Source organism: Amblyraja radiata, chromosome 34 (assembly GCF_010909765.2).
Source record: "Amblyraja radiata isolate CabotCenter1 chromosome 34, sAmbRad1.1.pri, whole genome shotgun sequence".
Lineage (NCBI taxonomy): Eukaryota > Metazoa > Chordata > Chondrichthyes > Rajiformes > Rajidae > Amblyraja > Amblyraja radiata.
The window spans coordinates 21,154,822-21,172,784 of NC_045989.1; the positions used below are offsets into that span (position 1 = coordinate 21,154,822).

At 46.5% G+C, this 17,963-nt stretch overlaps 1 protein-coding gene across 1 annotated transcript in view; it reads right to left on the minus strand.

Moving 5' to 3' along the window:
- The window catches only part of wdr72 (WD repeat domain 72), a 132,131-nt gene that overhangs the window by 47,762 nt on the left and 66,406 nt on the right, over window positions 1–17,963 (minus strand). Inside the window, exon 14 of the mRNA XM_033050108.1 lies at window positions 3,253–4,103. Coding sequence (XP_032905999.1) covers window positions 3,253–4,103 — 851 coding nt within the window. The remainder of the gene's footprint in view (window positions 1–3,252; window positions 4,104–17,963) is intronic.

Sequence of the window (17,963 nt, forward strand, 5' to 3'; positions counted from 1 at the left end):
TCCGTTCGTGATGCCACTGCGCCACTGTGCCGCCCATTAATAGGTAGGGAAACTTCTTCGGACCGACTGTGGTGGGGGCGGGGGAGAAAGCTGGAAGAGAGGAGGGGCAGGATAAAGCTTGACGATAGATGGATACAGGTGAGGGGGGGTTCAGAGTGCATACAGAGCACATAAGCCCTTCATGGCATGTATACAGTGAATGGAAATATTTGTACTGCTGGTAATACTCTGGAGGCAGAGGAAATACAGAAAATGCGCTGCACTGTATTCAGTCTCAAAGCAATGCGTGGATGCTACTCGTTAAACTGAAACCAGCTCTGATATTCACGTGTAGGAAGGAACTGCAGACGCTGGTTTAAACCAAAGACAGACACAAAAGCAGGAGTAACACAGCGGGTCAGACAGCATCGCTGGAGAAAAGGAATAGGTGACGTTTCGGGTCCTCAGACTCCAGCGATTTATCGCATGCTTACTGATTTGGTAGCCTCAAAGAATAAGAGGTTCCACTCACAGCGGCTATGCAGAAACTGAAAGCTTATTCCAATGCACAGGCCTTTGCAAGGGCAGTAAGTTGCTTATTTGGCACAAAGGCAGGAGAATCAAATTGTTGCATTAAAGGATTTATCCTTGGGTGAATTCGTAAGCCTTGCGCTGTTAAATACATTTGTGTGTGGCTCGGACGACAAACAGATTCGGAGCAAATTATTAAGCACCACAGAAACCTACATTCAACCTGACTTGCAACATTGCAACCTCAATGGAAATGGCAGGGTAAATTGTCAGGGAATTTCATCCATCATCAGGCACAAAGATGACAGTGGTTATCATCGTGAGGAAGCAGTGCGGCCTCTAGTTCTGAATCAAGGCCACGTTATTGTGGACATAACTGGAGTGAATTCTTGCTGCAGATGCAACGGAAGCCACTTAATGCCGGGTTCTCCTTGTAAGAAGGATAGGTGCTGTCTGTGTCAACAGAGGGAAGATGTTGCACGGCACTTGAAGCCAAAACCAGAACAATGAATCACAGCAGTCCTACAAATGCAATCTCCTCGGAGAAAGGAGGCTGGAGTAACTCAGTGGGTCAGACAGCATCTCTGGAGAATAGGAATAGGTAACGCTTCGGGTCGAGGCCCTTCTTCAGGGTTTCAGACCCTGAAACGTCACCTATTCATAAGTTCATCAGTTCATGTGATAGAAGCAGAATTAGGCCATTCGGCCCATCAGGTCCACTCCGCCATTCAATCATGGCTGATCTATCTCTCCCTCCTAACTCCATTCTCCTGCCTCCTCCCTATAACCCCTGACACCCGTACTAATCAAGAATTCCTTTTCTCCAGAGATGCTGTCTGACCCGCTGAGTTACTCCAGCCTTTTGTGTCCATCTTCGGTTTAAACCAGCATCTGCAGTTCCTTTCTACGCAGAAAAAAATAGCAAGAGTGAGTCTGCATAACATTCAGGAGTTTATCTGCAAGATACAGCATGCAAACAGGCCCTTCAGCCCACTGAGTTCATGCCGACCGCCAATCACCCATTTACACTAAAGATAGACACAAATTGCTGGAGAAGCTCTGGAGATGAAGGCAGCATTTCTGGAGAACAAGGATTTGTGATGTGTTGGGTCGGGACCCTTCTTCAGACATATTTATCATATAAGCTAGCATTTGCAGTTCTTTCTCATATGATCATAAGTGATAGGAGCGGAATTAGGCCGTTTGGCCCATCAGGTCTACTCCGCCATTCAATCATGGCTGATCTATCTCTCCCTCCTAACCCCATTCTCCTGCCTTCTCCCCCATAACCTCTGACACCCGTACTAATCAAGAATCTATCTATCTCTGACTTGGTCTCCACAGACTTCTGTGGCAATTATTTCCACAGATTCACCGTGCAGGAAGGAACTGCAGATGCTGGTTTATACCGAAGATAGACACAAAGTGCTGGATTAACTCAGTAAGTCAGGCAGCATCTCTGGAGAAAAAGGATGGGTAATGTTTTGGGTCAGGACCCTTCTTCAGGCCGTCTGTCTGCAGTTCTTTGTTTCTTTACCCATTTACACCAGTTCCATGTTAGCCCACTTTCACTTCCATTCCCTAAACACCAGGGATAACTTACAGAGGCCAACTAATCTACAAACCCGCACGTCTTTGGAATGAGAGATGAAACCGGAGCATCCATAGGAAACCCAGGCAGTCACAGGGAGAACGTGCAAACTCCGCACAGGCAGCACTCAATGTCAGGATCAAAGCACGGAAACAGGCCCTCCGGCCCAACTTGCCCACCCCAGGTCGACCAAGATAAGATGCACCTGCTACGCTAGTCCCACCTGCGACACTAGTCCCACCTGCCTGCTGCTTTCCCCTATTTCTCTTTAAACCTTTCTTATCCATGCTCCTGTCCAAAAGCCTTTTAAATGTCATTATAGTACCTGCCTCAACTACCTCCTCTGGCAGCTCGTGCTGTCTACCCAGATGCTGTGTGAAAAAGTTGCCCCTCGGGTTGCTATTAAATCTTTCCTCTCGCACCTTAAGGGCCTGTTTCCACGCTGTATGACTGTACTATCTCTAAAAGTGCCTCCTGCACTTCAAGGAATAAAGTCCTAGCCTGCCCAAACTCTCCCGACAGCTCAGGCTCTTGAAAAGGTTGAAGATGCTTGAAGAAACAAGCAACTTGTTTCTTTCAAGTTAATTCACAGCATTTGCTAATGGAGTTCTTAAAGCCCTGTCCCACGGTACGAGTTCATTCCAAGAGCTCTCCTGAGTTTAAAAAAGAATCAAACTCGTGGTAAGCACGGAGGATGAACGTAGCGGGTACGTCGGAGCTCGGGGACGTCTCTTAGCGGCCCGTAACGCAAACGGCAGGTACTCCGGAAGACTCGCTAACGGCAGGTAAGCACAGGAAGACTCGTGAAGATTTTTCAAAATGTTGAAAAATGTCCACGAGAGCCCCGAGTACCGACGAGTGGCCATTACCGTAAATCTCCGAGTTCGAATCAGGGCAAACTCGGGAGAGCTCTTTTAATGAACTCGTACCGTGGGACAGGGCTTTTACTTGTTAGCAGGACTGCACAGAAGTGTTCAATATCTAAAAAGTGTCATGGCACAACTGCTAAGATTTAGTTACCCACTGAGTTACTCCAGCACTTTGTGTCCTTTTGTGTATTAACCAGCACCTGCAGTTCTTTGGTCCTACATATACTAAGTTTGAGTTGCCTATTGTCGTACAGTTAGATGATCAAGCTGAAGGGTTCTTACCTCACAGGGTTGTGCATGTCATTCCCCTTGGACGGGAAGGGCAATCTCATCTGCAGGTTGACCAACAAAATGACAGATACCAAATAGGACGTCATTTCTGACTGAAAGCTTCCGTCCGCATTGTCATTCAAGCTCTCCGCCTGAGAAGTAGCACAAGCTTGGGTGATATTTGAGACTTGTTTTGCAAGTTCCACAACTTTATTCGATATCTTGCTGCAGAATACATGTTCCTTTGTCACCTGGCGCTCAAACTGATACCAGCCCGGTAGAAGGAGAGACAAGAAGTCGTCCTGTGAGGAGAGGCCAAAGGCCACCGGACAGCGTGGCTGGTACATGCCCAGATGCTTGATGCAGATTTCATCCAGGTCCCGATCCACACCCCAGGGAAACAGACAGGAGATCAGCAATTTCGCTGCGTCCATGGCCATTGTAACGTCCATTTTTCTCACCGCTGATGCTGGGGCCTTTTTCGTACATTTGCCTTTCGTCTTGTGCTTGCTAATTCCGGCTCCTTCCCTTCCAAACCCGCCCACACAGTGCTCATTGTAAAAGATATGTTCGCGGACCAAACCTTTCGCTGCCAGCCCGTTTGGCTGAGAGGGATTTGCTGGGGCCTTGCTCCTTTTCGAGGACATTGGCGGTTTTCTGCCGTCGACATTAGCCAGCCGCTTCAGTGCCTCGTGGCTTAGGACTTGAGCACTTTGCGCCTTGGGCTCCTTCTCTCGATGAGAGAGAAGCTGCTCGCAGATGGTGCTGACGTCGAACAGCAAAACGTGCGTGGTGCTGTCGCTCCAGCTGGTCTTCACTGGCTGGATGGTGAACGTTTGAGGAATTGGGTCGGGAAACGCAAACTGCAATATATTAAAAAAAACAAAAAGTAACGATGAGCGACACAAGTTAGCAGCAGACGCAAAAACACAGAGGCATGGAAGTCAATGACGGCAGCCACAAATGATATGTGTAGAAAGGAACTGCAGATGCTGGTATACACCACAAGTAGACACAAAGTGCTGGAGTAAGTCAGCGGGTCAGGCAGCATCTCTGGAGAAAAAAGATGGATGACGTTTCGGGTCGGTCCCTTCTTCAGATAAAATATACAATGACACTGAAAGGTTTAGTTTTCATTTTCAGTGTTAGTTTGGGAGATAGAGCATGGAAACTCCCTTGTGACTGTGAGGGTTGCCTCTGGGTGCTCTGGTTTCCTCCCACACCCCAAAGCTGGACAGGTTAGGAAGTTAGTTGGTCACCCTAACCTGTTCCTGAGCACTGCACCAACCCTGGCTACCTCGGTGTAATGGGGCTTTCTCACGGGGCGACGACGCAAGATGTAACCAGAGTGAAGTGGTCGTGGTCTAGCACGATATCACACGATATAACGGGGGGTAGATAAAGAGTTCCCACGGGTACTCGGCATTTCTGTTATTTGTGCGAGTGACTTGTCCGTCTCCCGAGCTTTCCTGTTAAATCTTGAATGAACATTGTGAACTGTGAAGTGTTGTTAAATCATCACGTGGCACAAATGATGTCACTTTTTTTTTCACACACTATAAATATCCTCCCTTGGTTGAATTGGCTCATTTGGAGACATGCCTGTACTAAGTAGTTTCGAGTACAGGATGGTGGTGTTTTTCATTGACGCGCTGTATGCAGCAGCCCACTATATGAATCGAGGTCATCTGCATTAAAGTAGAGTGGTGGAATTAAATAGAACTTCTAGCATTGGATGTCTTCCGTTATATTAAAAGTTCTGGACAGTAAATAGAGGCCTGTTTAAGAGCCTGCCCTCCGCATTTAATGTGGTATTTCTTGTGCTTCTTGGATACCTGAGCACAAGTTTGTAAATACAGATAGCCTTTTTTAAGACAAGCATTACAAGTGAAAATTGCCTGCCCTCATGCATAATTTATTTTATGACTCTTGGAGACATGATTCCAACTTCAAACACAGAGCGTGTAAAAGCTGTCTGCGACTTTTTTACTTTGCAGCTGCAGGGCACAGACACACTTATAAGAGAAGTTTAAGTTAACTGCAAAAACAGCACTTTTACATCAATAGCAATGTATGTTTTTAAATCATGGATAACATTAAATGGTTTTCCTGTTGATGTACTAATATATCGTTATATATACTCACATGAGCACCCGGGATACTCCGCGGCCTTCGTCTCCAGCAGGTTCCGTTTTTTCTCCCTGTTTCTGTAATCCTCTCTGGATTTATCGTAAAGAATTTTGTTGAATTGGTACCATTCTACAAGTTCCCCCTCTTGTTCCCTGGTGAAGTTATATGGCCTTACCTTCTGCCATCTTCCCTTTATATACGTGTCTGTTGAGGCTATTCCTACAACGGCTACTGGGGATGCAATCTGAAATCCACCTTGCTCACCCTCTCCCTGCTCCAAGGAGCCCACAGGCAGTGTTATCTGTGGCATCTCCTGTTGCCTCTCCACCTGTCTCTCTTGCTGCGTCTCCTCCTCATTCTCCTGCATGGCAAAAACCTTTCTGACATGCTTTACCCCCTTTCTTTGAGCTTTTCTGGGAGCCATCTCTGCAAGTGTTCCAGTGAAAAAGATTCTCCAACAATGACAATGAGGTGGGACGTCCTCGATGGACACATGTTCCATTGGCGATATTGAGACCACCTTTTTTACTCACCTTCTGTCCCCTCTGTCCAGCTTCCGGGTTCACCGTTCGCAGGAGTTCCCACGGTAAACGCAAGAGTTATTACGGATATCGCACGGATATCGCACTGGCCACTACGTTCACATAAAGTTTCAATGTTCAACCACAAGTGTACAAGTCACCCTTGGAGAAATTCAAGCTTGCTTGAATTTTCTCCCGAGTCAACAAGTTACACGAGTACCTGCCGTTAGCGCCACGGTGGTCCGCGGTGGTCCACGAATGCCGTACGGTTATCGTACGAGGTTCCCACGATGTTCAACTCTGGTTACCTCTTGCGTCAAGTCGCCCCGTGAGAAAGCCCCATTACACTGGATCGCACTCTCTCCTATAAGGAACACGTCAAAAACACCAAACTGAAAGTTAACTCCCGAAATAACATCCTCCGGAAGCTGACCAACTCCAAATGGGGAGCCACAGCACACACATTAAGATCTACTGCTCTGGCCCTGTGCTACTCCTCTGCGGAGTATGCGTGTCCTGTTTGGGAGAGATCATCCCATGCCAAGAAACTAGACCCAGCGTTGAATAACACCTGCCGCTCAATCACTGGCTGCTTGAGGCCCACCAACATAAACAACCTGCACCTCCTCGCTGGCATTGCCCCTGCTAATGTGAGATGGGAAGTCGCCAGCCGAGTAGAGATGACCAAGGCCACCAGTGATGAACGCCACCTCCTCTATGGACGTGTACCCCCCGGCCCAACGGCTGAAGTCCAGGAGAAGCTTTCTCAGCCATGTCCAGCCCCTAATAGCATCACGGGAAGAAACCAGACTCCAACTATGGACAAAAAGGCTTGAGGACGACCCCCCTCCTACTGACATGGGTATCCCTCCTTCTGAAGCCCTCCCTCCGGGCTCAGAAGCACCATGGGTCCAGTGGAAGACGCTCAACCGCCTGAGAACAGGTACAGGGCGATCAAAAGCTGCCATGGCCAGATGGGGCTATGAAACTGGCCAAACCACCTGTGAATGTGGAGAAGAGGACCATACAATGCAGCACTGCCTTGTCTGCCCCCTACTACCCAACCAGTGCAGCCCAAAGGATCTTGCAGTGTTCAATAAAAACGCAAAGGAATGGGAAACTGTCATATAATCAACCAGCTTCAAAGACACGAAAAGAAGAAGAAGACCTGTTCCTAGCAGGGAAGTTGGAGAAATTTGATGGGAAACTAGGGAGAATAAAAGAGTTGAGAGCTGAAATATCACCTGTCCAATCCCTCCACAGATGCTGCCTGGTTGGTTGAGTTCCTCCGGCATATTGTTTACAGGCAAGGTACCAGTACCAGTGAACGATACAGCATGGAAACAGGACCTTCAGCCCATCGAGTCCATGCTGACCACTGATCATGCGTCCCCTCTAGTTCTATGTTTATCACTTTTTTGGCCACATCCTACTCTGGCGGCGCGACTCACCCGTTGCAGCGGCCCCTACAGCCTGTCTGTCTTTTTTTTATTTTTTGTCTAGTTAAATGTAGTGTTGGTGTTTTTTAACACTGGTTTTAAATGTGTATATGTGGGGGGCGGGGGCAGGGGGAAACCGTTTAAAATCTCTTCCCTGTCTGGGAGACCCGACCTTTTCCCTGTCGGGTCTCCGTTGTCGTTGGGGCCTAGCACCGTGGAGCGGCCTCCAACCTGAACGACCCGGGGGCTCGGGAGACTGCGGAGCTGCGGACTACTCACCATCGTGGGGCTGGCCGGCCTCGGAGCGTGGGGAGCGGTGGTGACTCGCTGCTGCGACTCGACTCCTGGGGCTCGGAGGCTCCAGCAACGCAGCCGCAGGTCCGGTGGACTGGGACATCGGGAGCTCGCGGGTCCGGGGGGAGAGAGAGACCGCTTCCCGGAGCTCCCGCAACGCGACTTCTCCAGCCCGTGTCGCAGGGTTGGAAAGACCCGGAGCGGGGACGTACATCGCCCGGCACGGCTTCATGGCCGTGGGACATTCCAGCGCCCACTGGGGGCTCCAACTTCGAGACTTCTAGACTGGGAGCGGGGCCGTAAATCGCCCGGCACAGCCTAAAATGGCCGTGGGACTTATCATCGCCCGCCTGGGGCTTCGACATCGGGAGAGACATGGAGAACAGGGGAGAGAAAAGACTTTGCCTTCCATCACAGTGGGTCCACTGTGATGGATGTTTGTGTGAACTAAAATGTGTGTATGTCTAGGAATTGTCTTTGTTTGTATGGCTGTGGAAACAGAATTTCGTTTGAGCCTCACTGAGGCTCAAATGACAATAAATTGTATTGTATTGTATTGTATACTAGGGACAATTTTTAGGCCACACAAAGACGTACAGGTTTATAGATTAATTGGTTTATGGTAAAAATTGTAAATTGACCCCAGCGTGCAGTGCATGCTAGTGTAACGGGGATCGCTGGCCAGCACGGACTCGGTGGGCCGAAAGGCCTGTTTCCACTCTGTATCCCTAAACTAAACTCAACTATTGGGCAATAATGTGTACTCTATATTTATATGTGTTTATTTTGAATGTAAAATGGCTTCAATGTGTTAAATTGTGCTGAAGATAATGCATTTGGAGTGACGATCAACGCAGATGCTGTTCCGCAGCGAAATCAGCCGTTTCCTTCCCAACATGTGCACACACCTGCCCTCCAGCCAATCGCAAATAATGGCCCAAAGCTTCCTCCAGCCCCGGGCTCCGGTGAGCCATCACTTGCTAAAGGCAAAGGCATTGTGCTCCGATTGCAATTAACCAAAGCCCCTCTGACCAAAGATGTCACTAATGAGCTGTGACCAACTCACTGGAAAGTCCCACATCAACACAGCATGCAGAAATGCTGCTTGAGTGTTAACTGTTTGAAAGCATGTCTCATGTAATACACTGGTGGTCCGGCAAGCAACCAGACTCAAGAACAGCTTCTTCTCATAGAAACATAGACAATAGGTGCAGGAGTAGGCCATTCGGCCCTTCGAGCCAGCACCGCCATTCGATATGATCATGGCTGATCATCCAACTCAGTATCCCATCCCTGCCTTCTCTCCATACCCCCTGATCCCTTTAGCCACAAGGGCCACATCTAACTCCCTCTTAAATATAGCCAATGAGCTGGCCTCAACTACCTTCTGTGGCAGAGAATTCCACAGATTCGCCACTCTCTGTGTAAAAAATGATTTTCTCATCTCGGTCCTAAAAGACTTCCCTCTTATCCTTAAACTGTGACCCCTATTTCTGGACTTCCCCAACATCAGGAATAATCTTCCTGCATCTAGCCTGTCCAACCCCTTAAGAATTTTGTAAGTTTCTATAAGATCCCCCCTCAATCTTCTAAATTCTAGCGTGTACAAGCCGAGTCTATCCAGTCTTTCTTCATATGAAAGTCCTGCCATCCCAGGAATTCTCCTTTGCTATCAGGCTTCCTGATAGGAATCAACTCACTGTACCTCAGTACACGTGACAATTAAACTAATTAACTAACCAACTAACTAACCAACTAAACTAACTAACTGTCTGATTCACCTCTATCCCATTGTGGACTTTGTCTATGGGACTGATGCGCTACAATGCTGAGAATTATATTCTGCATAAGAAGGAACTGCAGGTGCTGGTTTAAACAAAGATAGACACAAAATGCACGAGTAACTCAGTGGGTCAGACAGTATCTCTGGAGAAAAGGAATAGGTGCCGTTTCTGGGCAAGACCCTTCTTTATTCTGCACTCTATACCTTCCCCTTCACTGCAATGACTGGCAGTGTAAAACTAAAAGGTTGACATTGGATTATTGAATCCATCAACTTTGAACAAAGAGTGAAGTAAACTGAACGTGTTGCAAGTTTCTATTCCGTTACACCTCTCGAACCAAAGGTGCCGGAAAAACAGTGGTGGAACTGTACGTGGATTAAAAGATGAGGCAAATGGTTTATTTCCAGAAAGATAAATGCCTTTGCTTATTTTGTGATACAAGCAAAGCTCAAATATCTTACACAAATTTATGAAAAACCTTTCAGAATTCAAGCTGTAAATAGTTGATCCATCACCAAGATTCCCCAAATAAATCAATGAGGAAATAGGAATGTCCTTGGTTAATATTTTAGGAGCTGTGCGAATGCCGGCACCAGCTCAGGAACATTATGGAATGATAAATACTAGTTCAATATTTGAAAGAGGAATGACATTTAAACCAAAGGATTAGGGACTACTCACACTGGGCAGCAGACTAAGAGGGCCGAGTGGGAAAATCTCCAACATTTACTGGAAATGATCAGGGAACAAAAGGATTGGTTGATGAGAATTTTCAAGGCATTATTTACCTTATGGGGAATCTTTCAAGAACTGATTCATCTTAATGAAAGGGCGTCACAGTGGAGCAGCGGTAGAGTTGCTGCCTTACAGCGCTTGCAGCGCCAGAGACCCGGGTTCGATCCCAACTACGGGTGCTGTCTGTACGGATCTCCTACTTGTTTTTACCCATGGGTTTTTTCCAAGATCTTCGATTTCCTCCCACACTCCAAAGACGTACAGGTTTGTAGGTTAATTGGCTTGGTAAATGTAAAAAATGGCCCTTGTGTGTGTAGGAGAGTGTTAGCGTGTGGGGATGGCTGGTCAGCGCGGACTCTGCGGGCCGATGGGCCTGTTCTCTAAATTAAACAAAACAAATCTAGACCCCTCATGATGTTATACACCTCTATAAGATCACCCATCAACCTCCTGCACTCGAAGGACTAGAGTTCTCGCCTGCCCAACCTCAAAGTCAAAAGTTAAAGTCAAAGTAGCCTTTATTGTCATTTAGACCTTGCGGTCTGAACGGAATTTCTTTGCCTTGCAGTCCTACATATAGTAAAAAATGACAAAAACACACAATAAACACAAATTAACATCCACCACAGTGAGTTCACCAGGCACCTCCTCACTGTGATGGAAGGCAAACGTCTTAAGTCTTTGTCTCTTCCCTTCTTGTTCTCCCTCTGCTCCGAGGCGATCCAGGCTTCGGATGTTGTGACCCCGCCGGGTGATGGTAAGTAATGTCAGTCCCGCAGCTGAATCCAAGCTCCGCGGGACTGACTTTGCTTCTCCCTCTAGCCCAGGCCCTCGAGTCCTGGCAACATCCTTGTAAACCTTCTTTCCAGCTCATTGGCATCTTTCATATCGCCGGGTGACCCAAAATGTACGCAATATTCCAAGTGCGATCTCACTGATGCCCTGAGCGTCACAAAACGTCACAAGTGAACTCCGTGAGTGAAGTCCAACTTGCCAAAAGCCCTCTTGTGAACAATATAAGGAAGAGTACTTTCGGTAGTAATGGAACTTTTCAGATGACACAAAAACAACCAATGTTTGATAGGCTTTGCATTGATGATGTAACGGTAGAGTATTTGGGTTCTATGAGTTGCCCCCTAGTGTAGGGAAATAGTAAAAGATTCATCGAGGTGTTCTTGGGCATGTAAGTGAGGGGAGGTGACAGATAAATGATATGAGTTGAAGTGTTGGAATTCCTCAACGTAAGGAACCAATAGGCCAAACGACATCCTTAGGTCTTTAAAGCAACAACTGAGTAGGATTTTAACATGGGTTGAAATAAAATAGTAGATATTGGCACGGCAGGTAGATACTTTGGGACAAGGTTAGACAACAACTTTCAGGTAAATGAGAAGCACATTGATGCTAAATTGACAGTACAGTACAGTACCTTGGCAAGGCCAGCAGCATAAGCAAGGACAAGTCGCACCCTGGCCACTCCCCTTTCTCCGCTCTCCCATCAGGCAAAAGGTAAGAAGTGTGAAAACGCAGACCTCCAGATTCAGGAACAATTTCGTCCCAGCTGGTATCAGGCAACTGAATCATCCTACCACAACCAGAGAGCGGTCCTGAACTACTATCTACCTCATTGGTGACCCTCAGACTATCCTTGATCGGACTTTACTGGCTTTACCTTGCACTAAATGTTATTCCTTATCACGTATCTATACACTGTAAATGGCTCAGTTGTAATCCTGTATTGTCTTTCCACTGACTGGTTAGCACGCAACAAAAGCTTTTCACTCGTACACCTGACAATAAACAAAACTGAACTGAGTTCTGCACCAAGACAAAGATAACTTCAGATCTGGAGAAATGGCACATTGTGGAATAAAGAATCACAAGAGTCAAAATGTTTAGTTGTCATATGGCAACGGAACAATGAAATTCTTACTTGCTACAGCTTAACAGGCCCACACTGTAACACTGATAATATATAATAATCAATTATACAATTAATTACAGTAATAACCATAATATTAAGTAACTATAATAGGGCTAAATCTAAGTCCAGAGTGTCTTTAGACTTTAGAGATATGGTAAAACAAGCCTTTCGGCCCACCGAGACCTCACCGACCATCAATAACCCATAATCCTAGCCCTACACACGAGGGACAATTTACTTTTTTTTAACCAAAGCCAATTAACCCACAAGCCTTCACATCTTTGGAATGTGGGAGGAAACCAGAGCACCCAGAGAAAACCCACGTGGTCACAGGGAGAACGTACTGGCCCACATTGTCCATGCCAACCAAGTTGGTATAATGGGCTGCAGTTGGCCTCTTAAACTCTTCCTATCCATATATATAATTTAAAATGATAATTCCATCTGCTTCTATAGCTTCTTCTGGCAGCTCATTCCAGAAACGGAACACCATCTGGGTGAACAAGTTGCCCCTGAGATCCCTCTTAAATCTCTCCCCTCTTACCTTAAGCTTATAGCCTCTCATCTTAGCATCTTCTACCCCAGGAAAAGGACTGTGAGTGTTCACTTTATCCATGTCCCCCTTGATCATGGACACCTCAATGAGGTCACCCCTCGGTCCCTTACGCTCAGTCCCAGGAGAATATTATCCCTCTTCAAGAATCAAGAAGAGAGTCTAGAATGAAGAGTGTTTAATTGTAACATGTACCGACAACAGAACAGCAAAATTCTTACACGCAGCAGCTTAATTGGTCTGTAAACACAATACTCATAGATAGCACCAGAGCACCTCACAGTTCCTGAGAACCGGGTTCGATCCTGACTACGGGTGCTATCTGAATGGACGTTGTATGTTCTCCACGTGACCTGCGTGAGTTTTCTCAGAGCTCTTCACTTTCCTCCCACACTCCAAAAATGTACAGGTTTGTAGGTTAATTGACTTGGTATAACTGTATCAATGTAAAATTATCCCTAGTGTGTGTAGGGTAGTGTTAATGTGTGGGGATCGCTGGTCGGCGCGGACTGGGTGGGCCAAAGGGCCTATTTCCGCACTGTAGCTCTAAACTAAACATGTTGCTTTGCACTTGATTTCACAAAACCTGGCCTTTTTAACGCCGGCAATGAGATTGCCCCTGTTACAAAAAAGGTCATGCTCAGTTTCAGGAAAGGGCAACCTTCCCTTGGGTGTTTTTCCCCAAGCCATATGGGCACCCAAGGTATTGGCTTAATCAATACATGAGGATGGACCTCTATTGAGCTCAAGGGGATGTGGAGTCTAGCAATGCCAGATGTCAGGCTTGGTCTGGCCTTTCCACTTCTCCTCAGCAGATGGTTTTCCAGTGGCCTCTGCCTCAGGCTGACGTGGAGAAAGAAAACCAAAATGTAAATGCAAAAAAGAACCAGCCCACGTTGTAAAAGGTTGAGGGTTCTTCGCGAAACTCACGAAGAAACAATAAAATCGAGAAGCTCAGAAGACTGAGTGCATTATGCAGAAATCCCTGAAGACTATCCTTCCATATCATCCCACTCCCCGTAAGATCACGTTTCAGTCTGCTTGTTTCAAATTGCAATGTTTCTGTTGCAAAGTTTAGTCAGTTACTATGACTTTTAGAACATTTCTCATAAAAGCAACACGCATTTGTGAGGACTTTGTTGCCAAAAGCTAAATTGGACAATATCGAGGCGTGCTTATAAATTACTCTGCACATTCAGAGTATTTTAGTTCTGGCATTTGTTACTGGATAATTTTGATTGAATTATCTCTCAGCCGCCTTTGCAAGTACTGCATTTCCTAAATACTCCAATTAGATTTTGTTTGTCGAACACAGAAAGCAAAGTTTCTACGCAGAGAATGTTGCAAAAGTAACTAGATTTGTGCCATGTTCGTCCATCGCTGGTAAATGGAGCAGCATAAAACAGCTCCTTAAACTCCTTTGTAGCATATTGAAATGTAGGTGCTTCTCAATCAGATTAAGACAATGTGTTTGCGCACAGCCCGTTTGACCCTGTTAGGGCCGTCTTCTGACCCTGACCATTACAGGAAACACTCGGGCTAAGATCAAGGTGAAAGTAACTGGAAGAGGAGGGGAAATGGAAAAAAAGCTCTTTCGGGGTTTAAACCATGGGCTGGTCTCACACTGGCACCACAAGACCTCTGCAGGCATTGCATGCGCCTCTGCCTAATCTGCAGCTCCGTCCGTCCATCCCTCCGCTCAGCTCTTCTGCTGATTAGATGCAGAAGGGGGGGTTACTCAGCGATGAGGAAAGAAAGAAAACTCCCCCTTAACGACAGCCGTGACACGCTGAAGAATGAGAGCATCAGTAGACTCCGCTCAAATCCTTTCTCCCGAGGTGTGGCTCGGGAGCAAGAAGGGGTGTACGATTGAATCCACAAACGTACCCCAAAGGACAGCAGCCCAGTGATCGGCAGCACAAATAGGAGAGAGAGAAAGAGAGGGAGGGAGGAAGGAAGGAGAGAAAGCCCTCAGTTTTCAGCTGATTCTCGGGAGGAACACAAGGAGTTGGGTTTACAATAGAGCAAACATTACCAAGCTAATGGCACGGGCAATCTTCAAGCCATCAAGCATCTCTGATAGCGGCAGAGCATCTATTTTCATTTAAGTGCTGGAGTGCCTTTTTTTTGTAAAGCTTTCCTGAACCACGGCTGGGGGGGGGGGGGGGTGGGGGTGGGGGTGGGGGGGGGGGGGGGTGGGGGGGGGGGGGGTGTGGGGGGTGGGGGATCAACCTTTTGCACTAACCAACTGACTAGTAATAAATTACTATATTGGATACCTTTGTTGTCTCTCACCAATAATTTCACCAGACGCTCCTGCTATCGTTACTAATTAAGGCAATGACAGCTTTGGCAATTTTTACGCTGCTGTAGATCACGCCTTCACGTTGCCCCCGCTTCAGTCACAACCCAGAGGGTCAAGAGGCCCTTTTGACCTCTGTCAGTTAATATCCATTGACCATTTGCTACTTAGTGCAATCTCAAATGAACAGATGGACACCTTGCTGCAAACTACTATCAAGCCCACACAAAATAAAAATGAACGATATTTGGTTCTTGGACATGCTTTGCAAGGGTAAAATGAGAAGGAAAAATTTAATTCCATTCAAACCCGTCCCAACACTGATCCAGCTGAAAGTCTACATTGCAGAATTTTATCACCACATTTAAAATATAATATTGTCTCTTTCATATTATCATAGTCGGAAACTTCTTAGCTGAGTTACAACAAAACTACCAATCATTGTCCTAATTTGACGTTTGTGCATTCTTGAAACTAGTTTGCCGCTTGTTTTTCTGCTGCACGGCACTGCCAGAGATGCAGATCTAATTTCCATAGTTAAATTACATTTCGGTCAGTGTCCACGGCATTTGGGTCCCAAAGCTGTTCGTTTCTCTCTGCCTATGGAGTACAACAGTCTCTAATGATAATCCGCCAGTCAATTTAGCGCTCTCCACTCATCTGAGCACAAAAAGAAAGTTGGGTGTTCTTCGAGAGGTAAGATGTAAAGAGTTTGGTGACAAAACTGCTTCTGTTTGTATACTTGCTTTGTATATTTGTTCTAAAAACGAATGGGATCGGCAGTGTTATGATGAAAGCAAAGTGGCAGGATAAAAAAAGTGAGCCATTATGTTTTTTTGCAGTGTTATTCAAGGGGGTTTGATAAGCTGGAGCACGTTGCACCACTTTCGTGGCGACTGGCACAAGCTGATCTTCTTAAAGCTCTGCGTGTTTCACAGAACGGAGCAGATGGCTCGATGTGTTACAAAGAAGGCCGGGTATATTTTCCAGCTCTGAACTGGGTTTTTGAACAACTGACAAATACATGAACAAAGCCAGCAAACAACCCTATTCACTGGAGTCACTGGGCTATTTTTGCTTTACATTTTGTGTGCTATTTCCTACCGCTCATCAATGAATATGGGGTGCAACTTTGAGGAACAAATAGGGCCGCAACCCAGCTTTAAGCATGATATAGTCCATTGAGTAGGAAGGAATTGCAGATGCTGGTTTAAATCAAAGATAGACACAAAATGCTGGAGTAACTCAGTGGGACGGACAGCATCTCTGGAGAGAAGGAATGGGTGACGTTTCGGGTCGAGACTGAAGAAGGATCCCGACCCGAAATTTCACCCATTACTTCTCTCCAGAGATGCTGCCTGTCACGCTGAGTTACTCCAGCATTTTCTGTGTATCTTCGATATAGTCCATTGACTCTTCCCATAGAATATAGAACAGAGAGCAGTATAACATAGGAAACAGGCCGTTCGGCCCACAATGTCTGTGCCGAACGTGATGCCAACCTAATCTAATCTCATCTGCCTGCATGTGATCCACATCCTTCCATTCCCTGCATATATATGTGTCCATCTAAAAATCTTTTAAACACCATTTTCAGGATCCAGCATGGAAACAGGCCCTTCGGCCCACCAGCGATCCCCGCACACTAACACTATCCAACACACACTACACCCGGGTCTCCGGTGCTGCAAGCACTGTAAGGCAGCAACTCTACCGCTGCGCCACTGTGCCACCCTCTTATTAAACAGTTCACTGAACAGTATCGTGGAAAGAGGTGAAGATAGACACAAAAAGTTGGAGTAATTCAGCGGGACAGGCAGCATCTCTGGAGAAAAAGAATGGGTGACATTTCGGGTCAAGATCCTTCTTCAGACTGAGAGTCTGAGGAAAGGGAAACTCGAGGCATGGACAGAAATATCTGATGTGTATTATATTAAATTGCAAACAGATAGTTGAGAGTCATGGACTATAATGCAACTGAGATTTCTGCAGCCGACAAAAACTGTCTTCTATTCTCTCTCCTGGTTATGTGTCACTGAAGCTTGGCTATTGTTACAATCACGCAGCACATTCCAACTCAACTAAGAGCGGCACGGTGGCGCAGCGGTAGAGTTGCTGCACTGGAGGCCCAGGTTCGATCCCGACTACGGGTGCTGTCTGTACGGAGTTTATACGTTCTCCCCGTGACCGCGTGGGTTTTCTCCGAGGTCTTGGACTTATCCCCACACTCCAAAGACGTACAGGTTTGTAGGTTAATTGGCTTGGCGCCAGTGTAAATTGTCCCCAGTGTGTGTAGGATAGTGTTAATGCGCGGGGTGATCGTTGGGCGGTGCGGACTCGGTGGGCCGAAGGGCCTGTTTCCGCGCTGTATCTCTAAACTGCCCACCTGTGTGTGATAATGTGCCCACAGGGACAAAGCTGCAATGAAGCAACATCTCAGGTACACGAATAACTGAACCACACTGGGGCAACACTGTGGTGAAGGTGCCGAGGGGAAAATTATATTCCTCACAGCCTGGCAGCTCTACACATTATAATGATGGCTGGCGATTAGTTTAAAGGCAGCTTTCAGAACAAAAAGCAACTATTTCAAGGAGAGCAATTTAGTTCCTAATTAGCACTGGCAAGACATTTCTGGGAGAAAACAGCTTGCTCAAGAGTAACTACAGCGTTTAATCTTCAGTGTTTACTCAAGGACATTAATGATCTGTTATTGAGAAGATGGAGCGTCTCAGCCTTAATAACTGCGTTCAGCAAAATCTTCACATTCAGTGAAAGTCCTCTTCCACTCATCTCCCTCTCCCCTTCTTTACATTTCACTCTTCTCACCCCCCCTGTTAGTTTAGAATATGGTCGGGTAGTTTAGAGATGCAGCACGGAAACAGGCCGTTTCGGCCCACCAAGCCTGCTCCGACCAGCGATCCCTGCACATTAACATTAATCCTACACACGAGGGAGAATTTGTTACATTTACCAGGCCAATTATCCTACAAACCTGTACATCTTTGGAGTGTGGGAGGAAACCGAAGATCTCAGAGAAA